We start from the raw sequence: 12,821 nt of genomic DNA on the forward strand, positions 1-12,821 counted from the left end.
TCTTTAATGGCACCACACGACCATCATCCTCCCCTCATTTTCGAGTCTGTCTGTTTGGCTCTGTTTTTTCTGCGTCTCTAACGGTGTTTGTCAGTCTGCGTATTTTGTTTTTGTTTGTCTTCCCCGCCCGTCTCTCTCTCTCTCTCTCTCTCTCTCTCTCTCTCTCTCTCTCTCTCTCTCTCTCTCTCTCTCTCTCTCTCTCTCTCTCTCTCTCTGTGACTGTCTATCTGTGAGTTTGTATGTGTGTCTATCGCTCTATTTGTTTTGTTTTTTTACTCTGTCTATAGGTGCGTGTCTGTCTGTCCGTCACTCATTTTTTTTATGTATGTCTGCCTGTCTATTTGAGTGTCTGTCGGCCGGTATGCGTCTGACTGTGTGTGTGTGTGTCGGTCTGTTTTTTTTTTATTTATTTTACTGTCTGTGTCCGTCTGTCTATCATTAATTGTTTTTCTTTGTTTTTCTGTCTGTGTGTGTCTGTCTATCTGTCTGCGTGTAAATCTTAACTGTCTGTCTGTCACCTTTATCTCTGCTTTTTTTTCTTCTGTGACAGCTAGTCGTCTTCTTTTTCTTTTTGTATTATTCGTTTTCTTCCTCGTCGTTGTCTTCATTCATCGCCGATCTCCTCCTCCTCCTCAAACTCCTCTTTCGACTTGTGGCTCACCGTTTCCTATTGCCCCTTACTTCTTTTCCGTACCCAAACCATCACCATCACCACCACCACCATCACCTCTTCCTTCTGTTTGTACATTTTCTCCAATCTTAACTTTCCTCCTCATCCTCTCTTACATCCTTTTTCTTCTCCTCGTATTTTAGTTCTTCTTCCTTTTCTTTTTCTTTTTATATTTTTACTTCTTTCTTTTTTTCTTTTTCTTCTTCCTCTTCTTCTCCTCCTCCTACATTTTCTTTTATTTTCCATCTTTTTTCTTCTTATTTTTCTCTCTCTCTCTCTCTCTCTCTCTCTCTCTCTCTCTCTCTCTCTCTCTCTCTCTCTCTCTCTCTCTCTCTCTCTCTCTCTCTCTCTCTCTCTCTCTCTCTCTCTCTCTCTCTCTCTCTCTCTCTCTCTCACACACACACACACACACACACACACACACACAAGGACCCCTCATGCTTTTCATCCTCCTTCTCGCCCTCCTCATCTCTCCTCCTCCTCCAACATGAAGCTACCATCACCTTCAAAGCAGTCATTCTCTTTGGCGATACGGCCGTAAAATTTTCATGCATATACCTTTCGCCTTTCAACTCTTGCCAGTGTAGAGAAAATGAAATACAGGGAAATACTGCAAATAAGTTTCAGCTATTCGAACACTGGGAAACATTTTAGTGTATCGGTATATTAATAATTGCAACATTTCAAGGGTGTTATAAGCATTTTCTTAACTATTATGCATGATGCGGCATTATTAAAGGCAGAGAGAATAGTTTAGAATGATGAATATAATTATAGGTTCGTGGGCTACTCATGGCGGAAAAGAAAACGACGCCATAAAAGGGGGTGACCTTAACCTTTTTCCCACCACGGCTGTATCATTAATCACACCTTTGACGGGGTTGGTCATCATGGTAAAGAGTGTATTGAGGGAGGGAAAGAAGAGGAGAGGCTGGGAAAGATGAGGAGGAAGTAACAGGGAGGAGGAAAGAAGGGAGGGAGAAGGAGATGAAGAGAGGAAGATGGAGGGTGTGAGAAGAGGGCAAATAAATAATGGGGAAGAGAAAGAAAACGAGATTAAGAGAGGAAATGAAAAGTGATATACAGAGAGAGAGAGAGAGAGAGAGAGAGAGAGAGAGAGAAGAATTCGTAGTCTCGTTCTTTCAGTTCAGTGCGTGTTATTTTATCCTGAATCTCCATTTCGGGACGTGAGTGGGCGACGGGGAGGAAAATAAACACCCAAGGACGCCGGGTAAACAAACAAACACAGAAGCATTGACTGGCTGACTGGATGGAGGAGTGCGCGGGTGGGTGGGAGGAATAATGGCAGCAAGGAAGACTGGGTGACAAACTAGATGGGTGAATTTTTGATAAAGTGGATATTTACCTGGATTAGTGAATGGGTGGTTGACAAACTGGCTGACTGAGTGGATGAGTGAGTTAATGGGTGAAGGGACAATGGCTGGAAGGAGGACTGGGTGGCTGACTAGATAGGTGAATGGTTCATCAGGTGGATATTTACCTGGATTGGTCGATGGGCAGGGTGAGTGGAGGGAAGGCAGTGTGGCAGCAAGGAAAACTGAGTGACTAACTAGATGGGTGAATAGGTAATACGATAGAAATTTACTTTGATTGTTGAATGTGTAGGTGAGAATCTGGCTGACTGGGTGGATGGGCGAATAACCGACTGACTGACTAGGAGGGTGAATGAGTGGATAATTGACTGGCTGATTGAGTGGCTGGTGAGTGATGGACTGGTAGATACGTTGGTGGGTGTTGAGTGACTGTCTGACTGGGTGGATGAGTGAGTAAGCAACTGACTACATGGAAAGGTGGACGAGTGGATGAGCGACTGGATAATGGATTGGCTGGTGAGTGATCGACTGGCTGATTCATTGATGGGGTGCTGAATGACTGGCTGTGGTGGATAATTCTGTGTGACTGGTGGTTGAATGCGAGGCCGAAAGTGTAGGTGGATGACGGACCAAATGGGGTTGGCTATTTGAATGAGTGTGTCGTTGGGTGAAAGGCTGACGGGATGAATGAGTGCTGGCTCGACTATTCCGTTCACGTTGGTCAGTCTCTCTCTCTCTCTCTCTCTCTCTCTCTCTCTCTCTCTCTCTCTCTCTCTCTCTCTCTCTCTCTCTCTCTCTCTCTGTCTCTCTCTCTCTCTCTCTCTCTCTCTCTCTCTCTCTCTCTCTCTCTCTCTCTCTCTCTCTCTCTCTCTCTCTCACACACACACACACACACACACACACACATTAATTGACATAAAACTAATAAATATTCCTTTGAGTTCTTGAAACAAAGACAACGTGGATATTTTAAGTGAATCATCTACGAATTTTATAAGCTACCTTCTGAATCCATGTTGATGGCTATATCTACTATAATCCCTTCACGGTAGGTCTCTCTCTCTCTCTCTCTCTCTCTCTCTCTCTCTCTCTCTCTCTCTCTCTCTCTCTCTCTCTCTCTCTCTCTCTCTCTCTCTCTCTCTCTCTCTCTCTCTCTCTTTTCTTTCTCCTTAGCTCACTCCCCTCTCTTTCTTCTCTCACCCCCTTTATTCTCTCTCCCGCAGCCTCTGGACCGCGACCCCCCTCGAGGCAAGGCGGTGTGGAGGGTTCGAGTCCAGGTCAGGGACGGCCAGGCGCTATGGAGCCGCCAAGCGATGCACCGACACCTCGCCTCTCAGCCCAAGAAGCTCGGGAAGGGAGCGATAAAGAGCAGTAGGCCGAGAGGGAAGAGGGAGGCACGACTGGAGCCCTCAACGTCCCATTCCCAGTCAGAGGAGAGAGGAAAAGAGACGGTAGATGGGACTTTATTCATAGGCAAGAAAGAGGTAAGAGTAGAGCCATCAGCGTCCCTTTCTTTGCCCGCTTCCCAGTCTATAAAGGGAGGATCTGGGAATCTAGTGGGCAAGACTGGCAAAAAAGCGGCTAGATCGGACCCAACTACATATCTTCCCCAGCCAAAAGAAGGTAGTAAACGAAAGGGCAGCTTGCCAACGGTCACAAGAGGAGAGAGGTCTGACTCCAAACCGTCTCGTTCCTCGTCCTCCTCCTCCGGCAAGAATCTACAAAAGGAACCTCAGCCACGAAGTAAACGAGAGACTTCACCTAAGCCTCAATCGTCCTTCAAGAAGTTACAAAGGGACACCAGATTCGAGGCGAAGAGAGTAACACGACCGGAATCGAAGACGCAACGCTCCCACTATTACTTTCAATCCCATTCCCAATCCAATTTCCTCACCCAGTTACAGCCCCATTACCTCTCACTCTCCCAGCCCCAGTATCTCTCCCTCCCTCAGTCCCTCACGGCAGCTGCCGCGCATACCCAAGTTAAGTCACGTCCGCCAGATGGAGTCGATGCGAAAGGGCGAGTGGCAGTTGGGAGAAGAGGAAGTTCGCTGGCCGATGGACGCAATGCTGTACAAATGATAGGAAGAAGCGAGAGAAGTGTGAAAAATGCTACCCGGACCGAGCCAAATCCAGAGCCAGAACGAGGAGGCTGCAGCAGCGGCGGCTCTTCTCTGAAATCGCTTCCCCCCGCTGCCACAAAAAAGAGAATGTTGGTGAAGCACGAGCGAGTCGCCGACAGCCAATCTGAGGAAAAGATATATTTGGCAAACACAAGGAAGCGCGAAGATCAGTCCTCGGGCGCTGACGACCCCGTAGGGACCAGAAACACGACCCTGGAGGCAAACAGTCAAACGGGCTCTCATGTCGCTATCTCGGGAGAAAGATGTGGCGGCGGCCAGCACCTCCGCGCCTCCGGCCCACAGGAAATCGCCGAGGCGCAACGGAAACGACGAAACACCTCCTTAAATTCTAATCTTGAACTGTGGAGGAAGACTGAGAAGGAGGGGGTAGAAGACGAAGAAGACGATGAAGAATATGAAGAAGAGAATAAGGTAGCAGAGGACATAACAGACACACACGAATCCACAATTCCAGCACCCACCCACGCCACCACAAAGACCCATCCGAGCGACCTCTATCTGAACCATAACATTTTCACGCCTCTCGTAAACCAGATAGAGAGCAGAACACGAGAACGAGATAGCGTAAAGACCCTAAACGACGAGCAGACACGAACACGGACACGGACAGTGGTTCATTCCGCCTCACATCACCAACTCCACCATCACCACCACCACCACCATCACCAACGCCTTATGACCGAGCTTATTGGATCCATAACTTCGTCCTCCTCCTCCTCACCACCACCATCATCACCAGCACCAGTACCCGAGTCTGCCTCAAACCAAGACACGATCTCAAACTCAAGACACTCCTACCAAGAACACGCCAAAAACCTCGTCCGTAGAAGTGCAGAGAGGGACGAATTAAAAACCCCTGGCCGGAGGAATTCAGGAGATGGAGACAGCTTACGAAGACCCAAAGAGAAGGATGAAAAGGAGAACGCTGCAGATGAGGTTAATGAGGAATATAACGAGAAACAGGAGGAGGAGGAATGGATAAAAGCCTGTGGGGGTGAAGGAGAGGGAGACGGGGAGGGCCCAGCGGGAAGGCGTCTGGGCGGTGGAAGTCTGCACAGTCTTGGGAGCTCCCGGGTACACGTGGCCGAGACGGTGGTGACGCTGAGGCTGCAGGACGTGAACGACAACCCGCCCGTGTTCCCCAACGCCACCATGTACGGGCAGGTGCAGGAGAACGGGCCCATAGGTGAGTACATATGTGTGTGTGTGTGTGTGTGTGTGTGTGTGTTTGTCTTTCTGCTTTGTTTCTCCACCCCTACCTCCGTTTAGGATCTCTCTCTCTCTCTCTCTCTCTCTCTCTCTCTCTCTCTCTCTCTCTCTCTCTCTCTCTCTCTCTCTCTCTCTCTCTCTCTCTCTCTCTCTCTCTCTCTCCCCCCCCCCCCCCAAGCAGCCCGCCACCAAACTTTTAATTTCTTCCTTGATTTATTTTTTTACAACTAATCTGCATAACGAAATTTATGGCTTTCATTACAAATCCCTTTCCTTTACAACACATCTGTCACACAACAGTTATTTCCACAACGTGTCGGTAATGATACAATTTATATCCTAATATGCTCCTGTATATATAATTTTGTTATAGGATTTATACATTATTAACTTTAAGCACGTAATTGATCTTTCAAACGATGCAAATGCTTGATGGCGTAATAAAACACGTCGACAGTTCTATCATCTAGTTATTCATTATTTGCTAGATCATTTTACGACCTCTACAATAGACTCATCAACGAGGGAGTCCATTTTTCTCATATTTCAGCCATCTATACGTTCGAAAAGGCATACATCTAAGAATGTCAAATTAAGTATGTTTGTATGTGTTTGCAGTATATATATGATTCTTGTTGGTCCACGGTGTCCCCCTGTTCTGCCCTAGTGCCTCCCCGCCCTCCTCTCGCCTTACCCTCCATGGCCTTCTGTGTGCACCATTCTCCCCTCTGCTCCCCTCACTAGCAAACTATACACAACCCTTCACGCGCCATTATCTCCCTTCTCCTTGTTTTCTCCCTCGACTTATTCCTTCCCCCATTTCCCTCTCCCTCCCTTAGTTGTTTTATCCTTTTCCTTACGATAACCCTTTCTGCCATCCTCCTCCGACTCCTCCTCTACCTTCGTTCTCTTCCTTCCCTCCCCTCTGCTCCATATTCTTCCCTTATTTCCACTCCTCCCCCCCACCCCCCCACCCCCGTTGCTCCTGTATCCCTTTCCTTACCATAACCCTTTCTGCCACCCTCCTCCTTCGATTACCACTTTACCTCCGTTCCCTCCACACCTCCTCTCTGCTCTTAACTCATGCTTCTCGAATTATTCCTTCCCCGCTTTGCTCCTTCGTCCCGTTTCCTTACCATAAACATGACTGCCATCCTCCTCCTCCGATTCCTTCTCTACCTCCGTTCTCACTCCGCATCTTCCCTTTGCTCTTTACTTTTTACTTTCTAATTATTCCTTCCCTTACTTCCCCTCCCTCCTTCGTTGCTCTTTCATCCCTTTACTTACCATCCTGCCATCCTTCTCCTCCGATTCCCCCTAAACTCCGTACCTCTGTTTTCCGCCACACCTTCTCTCTGTTCTTTACTCTTTACTTTCGAATTATTCCTGCCCCCAAATCCCCCCCCCCCTCGTTGCTCCTTTTCTCCTTTCTTACCATAACCCATTCCGCCATTCTCCCCAATTTCTCCTTTACTTACGTTTTCATCCATACCTCTCCTTTGCTCTTTACTCTTTACTTTAAAATTGTTCCTTCCCCTATTTCCCTCTCCCCCCTCGTTGGTCCTTTATCCCTTTCCTTACGACACCACCTCCGATCTCTCCTTTACCTTCGTTCCCCCGCTCTCCTCCACACCTTCCCTCTACTCTTTACTCTCGCGCCCGTCTCCCGCACATGCCCTGGTTGTGTCTCGTAAACTTCTGCCATAACACAATAAGCGTTCGCAAAGGGGGGAGGGGGAGAGTGAAATTGAGAGAGAGAGAGAGAGAGAGAGAGAGAGAGAGAGAGAGAGAGAGAGAGAGAGAGAGAGAGAGAGAGATTCGAAAAAGCCTTGGTGTTGCTCCTAATCAGACGAGAGGTGGTGAAGGAAGTGAAAAGAGAATGCAGGATGAAGGGGAGGAGAGAGAAAAGTACAGAGTTGTAATGCGAAATGGAGAGAGAATAAAGAGTTGAAAGAAAGCGCAAGGTAGTTTAGAAAAGCTGACTGACAAGAAGGATTACAGAGGCTAATGAATCTTACGGCAAGCGGCTATACTGGAAGGATGAAAAGGAAAATAGAGAAGAAAGAAAAAAAATAGGAGGATGGGAATGAACAGACAGGAAGGATTAAGCAGTAAAAATGGATGGAAAAGGAAGCAGGAGAGTAGGAAAGGTATCAAAAGTGTGACAGGGGGAGGAGAAGAAGAGTAAGCAGGTAGATAGAAGTGGATGAGTAGGTAAGAAGAAAGAGGAAAGATGAGAGACGTACAGCGGAAAGGGAGGAGAGGGGGTGATGGTCAAGGAAGAAAGGGAAAACCGGGCGGGGAAGAAATGAGTTGCTGGGTTCTATCTATATCGCTGGTACTCTGGATCGAGCTGTTTTTTGGATCACGGTATCACCTTCAATCCGCCGACACCTGAGTATCCCGGTTTGCGATAGATGGACAAGTATGCATGAACAGACCATCAAACTTTACGTCAAACTTCTAACACGCCCACTCCATTGACCTACTAACCGCGTGGATGCGAGGAGATTATGAGGGCCAGCCTCTTCCGCCTCAGAGAAAGAAGTCTATAAGACCCTTAACTCTGAGGCAAATACAGGTGGGAGAAAGGTGTAGGCGTTGCGGTGGTGGGACGCTGCGGGCTAAGCTTTCGGAAAAGTGCGAAGACTCCACAGTTTGTGTTCACTTCGGCAGCTTGAGCACGAAGCTACAACTCTTTATGGCGTAGTCTGTACCCTCCCCTTCCTCCAACCATACTCTTGCACTCCAGCGTCCTGCACGGCCCATGGAAGCAGCAGTGCCAATATCATTCCCACACAGGCACTTGTCACACGGTTGACCCGAGGTAGTGAGACAAGTGGGGCTCCGCCGTCTGATGACTCGTGAACGGTGTTGTGGGAATGCGAAAGATAACTGACACTAGATTGCCCATCTTGCCTATTCTTCTTTTCTTTTTATAGGTGCTGCCTATAGAGACGGTAGGCTGTCTTGAAAGGCCTCTTGGGCGACCCCGGCCCGTTTGTGGCGCAGGCGAAGTAAAATTATTGTGGCTGCCGTGACGTATGACTCTTGCTTGGTCGATGCTGCCACTCGGTGCTCCACTTGTAGGAAGTCGCTGAAGATAGGGTTCATTGAAGGTCTGGGCAGCATGAGGGTAATCTTCTGCCGCTCGGCGATGGTTTGGAAAATCAGCATGTTTCGATGGGACTCCAACCTAGGTCAACGGGCTCACCACGCCCTAACACTGACCACTCAGCCACCACCTCTCCAAATGGATTACATTGATATGGAACGATGAGAAAGTAGTAGTGGCTGTCTATCTATTTACTTGAGATATTCATTTAAATAATCTTTATATTGCACATTAAGTGATTTGCACGCCATGCTGCACAGTGCGGACTTCTAGAAAACATGAAACATTCGTTACCGACATCTTCATTGACACACAACCTGTCATTCCCTGGCCAGACAACTGGTAAGTCTTCGCGCTGATCTTTCCGGAAATGATAATTATATAATCAAGGAAACCTGAACTTTGTTTCTTGGTGTGATATTACCTATGTTCCGGGACACAGATTACCGCTGCTTCTTCCCTCTGTCGGTAAATGATAACTTCGAGGTGGCAGGTCAAATGAGTATTATTTGCTGTTTATGATGATGATTCCGCCATGATAAAACCTACGAATCGAGAAAAACAACAACTTCTGCAGTTCCATCCTATTCTGTGCGTGCGAGCACAGAATGAGATTGTTTTTTTGTGGGGAAAGGCGGGTAAGGACTCATGTGACACAGAAAATCATGCATTCTAAAGCTTTTGCGCCGGGGTGCTCGCGAAAAACAGTTCAGAAAAAGGTCATGAATACAATGAAATGCCGAAATGGACATAGAAAAACACGCTGCACTTGCTCCACAATTATTATTTAACACTGCAATATGTTGATCTCAGGTTTTAAAAGCTGGCACTCAGACTTATCTATAGGAGGAAATTGTGGAGCGTAATATTCTATCTATCTATCTATCTATATCTATATCTATCTATCTATCTATCTATCTATCTATCTACCTATCTATTCTATCTATCTACCTATCTACCTATCTATCTATCTATCTATATCTATATATCTATATCTATCTATCTATCTATCTATCTATCTATCTATCTATCTATCTATCTATCTATCTATATCTATATATCTATCTATATATATATATATATATATATATATATATATATATATATATATATATATATATATATATATATATAGTGGCAGTTTACACAAAATAGAATGGCAATCTATCGAGATCCACAGATTTCTCTCTCACGCGAGCTCCTCTTCGTCACGAAGACGTAGTATTTACAGCAGTACTCGTAAGACATTAACAATCATACAACATTTTTTTTTACAAAATTGGCTCACGCTCGTATGCCCAGGCGTCCAGCTGTTCAGGACATGGAAATGGGCGACAGAAACTTTGGAAACGAGTACAACGCGTGGATGCTTGCTAACAGGCTACGCCTCTGGGAATGAATCTGACCAGAGAGTGCGTGGGATGGGCGGTTTGTGGGAAGAAGAGGAGGAGGACGGAAAGGAGACAAGAAGGAAGGACAATTAGGAAGGACGGTTAGTGTCCTAATACCTGGATACATAACAATACAACAACACAACACGTAATAGCCGCCAACAGGTTGCTTTTGTGGCTCGATTGCTCTCGTGGGAATGACCTTGTACGGCCGGGGGCAGATGGGCAAGATAAGAGGGAGTCAAGGAAGAAGGCAAGAAGGGAGAGAGGTTAGTGGTGGATTTGGCCAGCCGGGAATAGACCGGCCCGAGGGAGGAAATCGTGGAGGCAAGGAAGGAAAGGGGCTAGTGGGGGCTTTGATGGTTGGCGACTCAGTGAAAATCAAGCCCAGTACGTAAATGGCAGCGAACAGCCGTTTCTGGAGGTCGTTTTACGAATTGCTAAAGTGAACGAGGAAGAGGGAGATGGAGGATAGGAAGGAGGGAAAGAGGCAGTAAGCAAGGGAAAGAGGAAGGTTGATAGGTAGGGAGGGAAGCAGAGAGGGAGCAATGCTGGCGGGCGTTATGCGTAAAGACCTCCACAACGAAAATAATGTTTAGTTCGTGGACATTGGCAAGCTGCCGATGTAACTGTCGTGACTTACGTTAGGTGTTGTGGGAACGATTCTGGCGATACAGGAAGGCAGGAAACGGGGCCAGGAGGTCCGTGCTCTACATACCTAAGGACGAAAAGAAAAATAATATAAATGTAGGAATATGCTAAATAATGGAAAAGTACAGGCCGGTCGTCTATTAGGCTCTCATTATAAGTTTTGGCAGATTCAAAACAACATAAGTCAGAGAGATATAAAAGCAGGAGAGGCTCACGAAATGGATGTAGATGTAGATAAATAGATAAAATAGTTGCCTTTACGATTCTTGTTTTTTTTTTAGGATGAGAGAAGCTTAATTTTATTTATAAAGAAAATAATAAACATTACGCTTCATTTTTCTTGATTTTATGTAAAAAAAACGAACAGAGAAATCCTCTACTAAACATTTACTCATTTTTTCCAATAATTTTCAAACAAGGGAAAAGTTAGATTTTTTTTTTCCATGTCAATAGAAAAGTTTTCCTTCCTATAATTAATAGGTATATGAGAAATACACCAGTGCCAAACAAAATGCAAAGTCTCTCTCTCTCTCTCTCTCTCTCTCTCTCTCTCTCTCTCTCTCTCTCTCTCTCTCTCTCTCTCTCTCTCTCTCTCTCTCTCTCTGCCACCCTCTTTATTTCCTGTTCCCATCTCTTTTCCAACATTCCTTCCCCTTCTCTCGTTCGCCACCTTTAACCCCTTTCTTTGTCCCCCACTTCACACACCAACATGGGCTACAAACACACCCTCACTGGTATGCAAAAGCTTCCCTCTCTTTCCCCTTCCTTTTTTATGTTCTTTACCCCACCTCTACCGCTTCTTCCTTGGTTTCCCCTTCTCCCTCTTCTCTCCCTTTCTAGTTTTCCCCGTACATTACTCTGCGGCCTCTTCTCTCTCTGACTCTCTCTCTCTCTCTCTCTCTCTCTCTCTCTCTCTCTCTCTCTCTCTCTCTCTCTCTCTCTCTCTCTCTCTCTCTGACTCTCTCTCTCTCTCTCTCTCTCTCTCTCTCTCTCTCTCTCTCTCTCTCTCTCTCTCTCTCTCTCTCTCTCTCTCTCTCTCTCTCAGACAGCCCAAAGCAACCCTTTCACCACCACCGCAGTCACCACCACTCTGAGCAACACCAACTTATCTGAACTTTTCATCTTTTTTCCTTCCAACTTTGATACTCTTACGCGTGCTTCCTTAAACCGTCCCCGTCCGCCTCTGCAGCACCAAAGTCGCGAAGACATGATCATCAAAACAGAACAAAACGATGCTTCCCGGAAATTCTGCCCCAGACGAACCCCTTGAAGCGCCGCGCCGGGCACACTAATACGCCAGCACCAACACTGAAAGGCTCAACTTCGGGGAAATGAAGAGAAAAAGGAAGGAGTAAGAGGAGCTGCCGGGGAGATGGAATAGTCCTTGATGACATGGTCTCTTTTACCAGCATTCGTGGAAAAATGTATCAAAGGGGACTGTCGAGATCGGTTTTCCTTGCTTTCTTTTGTTAACCATGGTCTCTACACACTTTAGAATCTCTGATAAGGGGTTGTTGCTTCACCATATTACAGTACACTGAGTACCCGTCACATGATGCCACTCACCACCTCCCACCTTTATAACATTTTCCCTACCATTATCTAACCTTTGCTGATAGTCCTTCTACGTTTATTGGCCGAAACCACCTGTCGCCTGCCGTCTACCATCCAGTTACCGCACTTTACTAATAACCAATCACTCACCATCGTTTGCTCTTCGTCATTCTCCGTCTACACTACTATCTACCACTCCCCATGCACCTCCCACCTCCTACCGCCCACCTGTCACTCTTGCTCTGTCCTCGCTTCTCTGCAATAGGCCGACACGCTTCCCAGGCAACAACCAAACGCCTCGCTTCGTCTCCCTGACACACTAATTGTCCTCCTGCCACCGCTCACTCCTGCCAGTCAGCCCTTGTGGGTGCAGCGCCGGTCCTTGCTCACTGTCACGCCGCATGGAGGTCTATTTCTCCACGACACACGAAGATCAATGCTCCTGTTTACTCTCTCCTGGTAATGCCTTGTGTGGCGCAGCGAGATGGGCCGTGAGTAACTCCTGATCGAGGGGAGTGATGCAGGGAAGATATAGTAATGAAGGGTGACATTTAGGGGAAGTAATAACTTTGTATAAAAGCCATAGGTGACTCGTTATTTAGTGCCTTGTCAGAGATGATGTGGTAATAGAGCAACATTTCTTGGTCTGGACAGATTTTTTATTATCCTCCGCATAACGTCGCTGTTTTTGGGTCGTGGCTTTGGGTTTCATTAAGACTGGATGCCGTCCCTGACGTTACGCGGCAGGACTAG

The 12,821-nt window shown here is 46.7% G+C and overlaps 1 protein-coding gene across 1 annotated transcript in view; it reads left to right on the forward strand.

Annotated features, from left to right (window-relative positions):
- LOC126998416 (putative neural-cadherin 2) overlaps nucleotides 1-12,821 on the forward strand; it is a 126,908-nt gene that overhangs the window by 91,181 nt on the left and 22,906 nt on the right. The window contains exon 7 of the mRNA XM_050860069.1: nucleotides 3,228-5,334. Within this exon, the coding sequence (XP_050716026.1) occupies nucleotides 3,228-5,334 (2,107 nt within the window). The remainder of the gene's footprint in view (nucleotides 1-3,227; nucleotides 5,335-12,821) is intronic.

The sequence above is a fragment of the Eriocheir sinensis genome, chromosome 14 (assembly GCF_024679095.1).
Source record: "Eriocheir sinensis breed Jianghai 21 chromosome 14, ASM2467909v1, whole genome shotgun sequence".
NCBI classification, from domain to species: Eukaryota; Metazoa; Arthropoda; class Malacostraca; order Decapoda; family Varunidae; genus Eriocheir; species Eriocheir sinensis.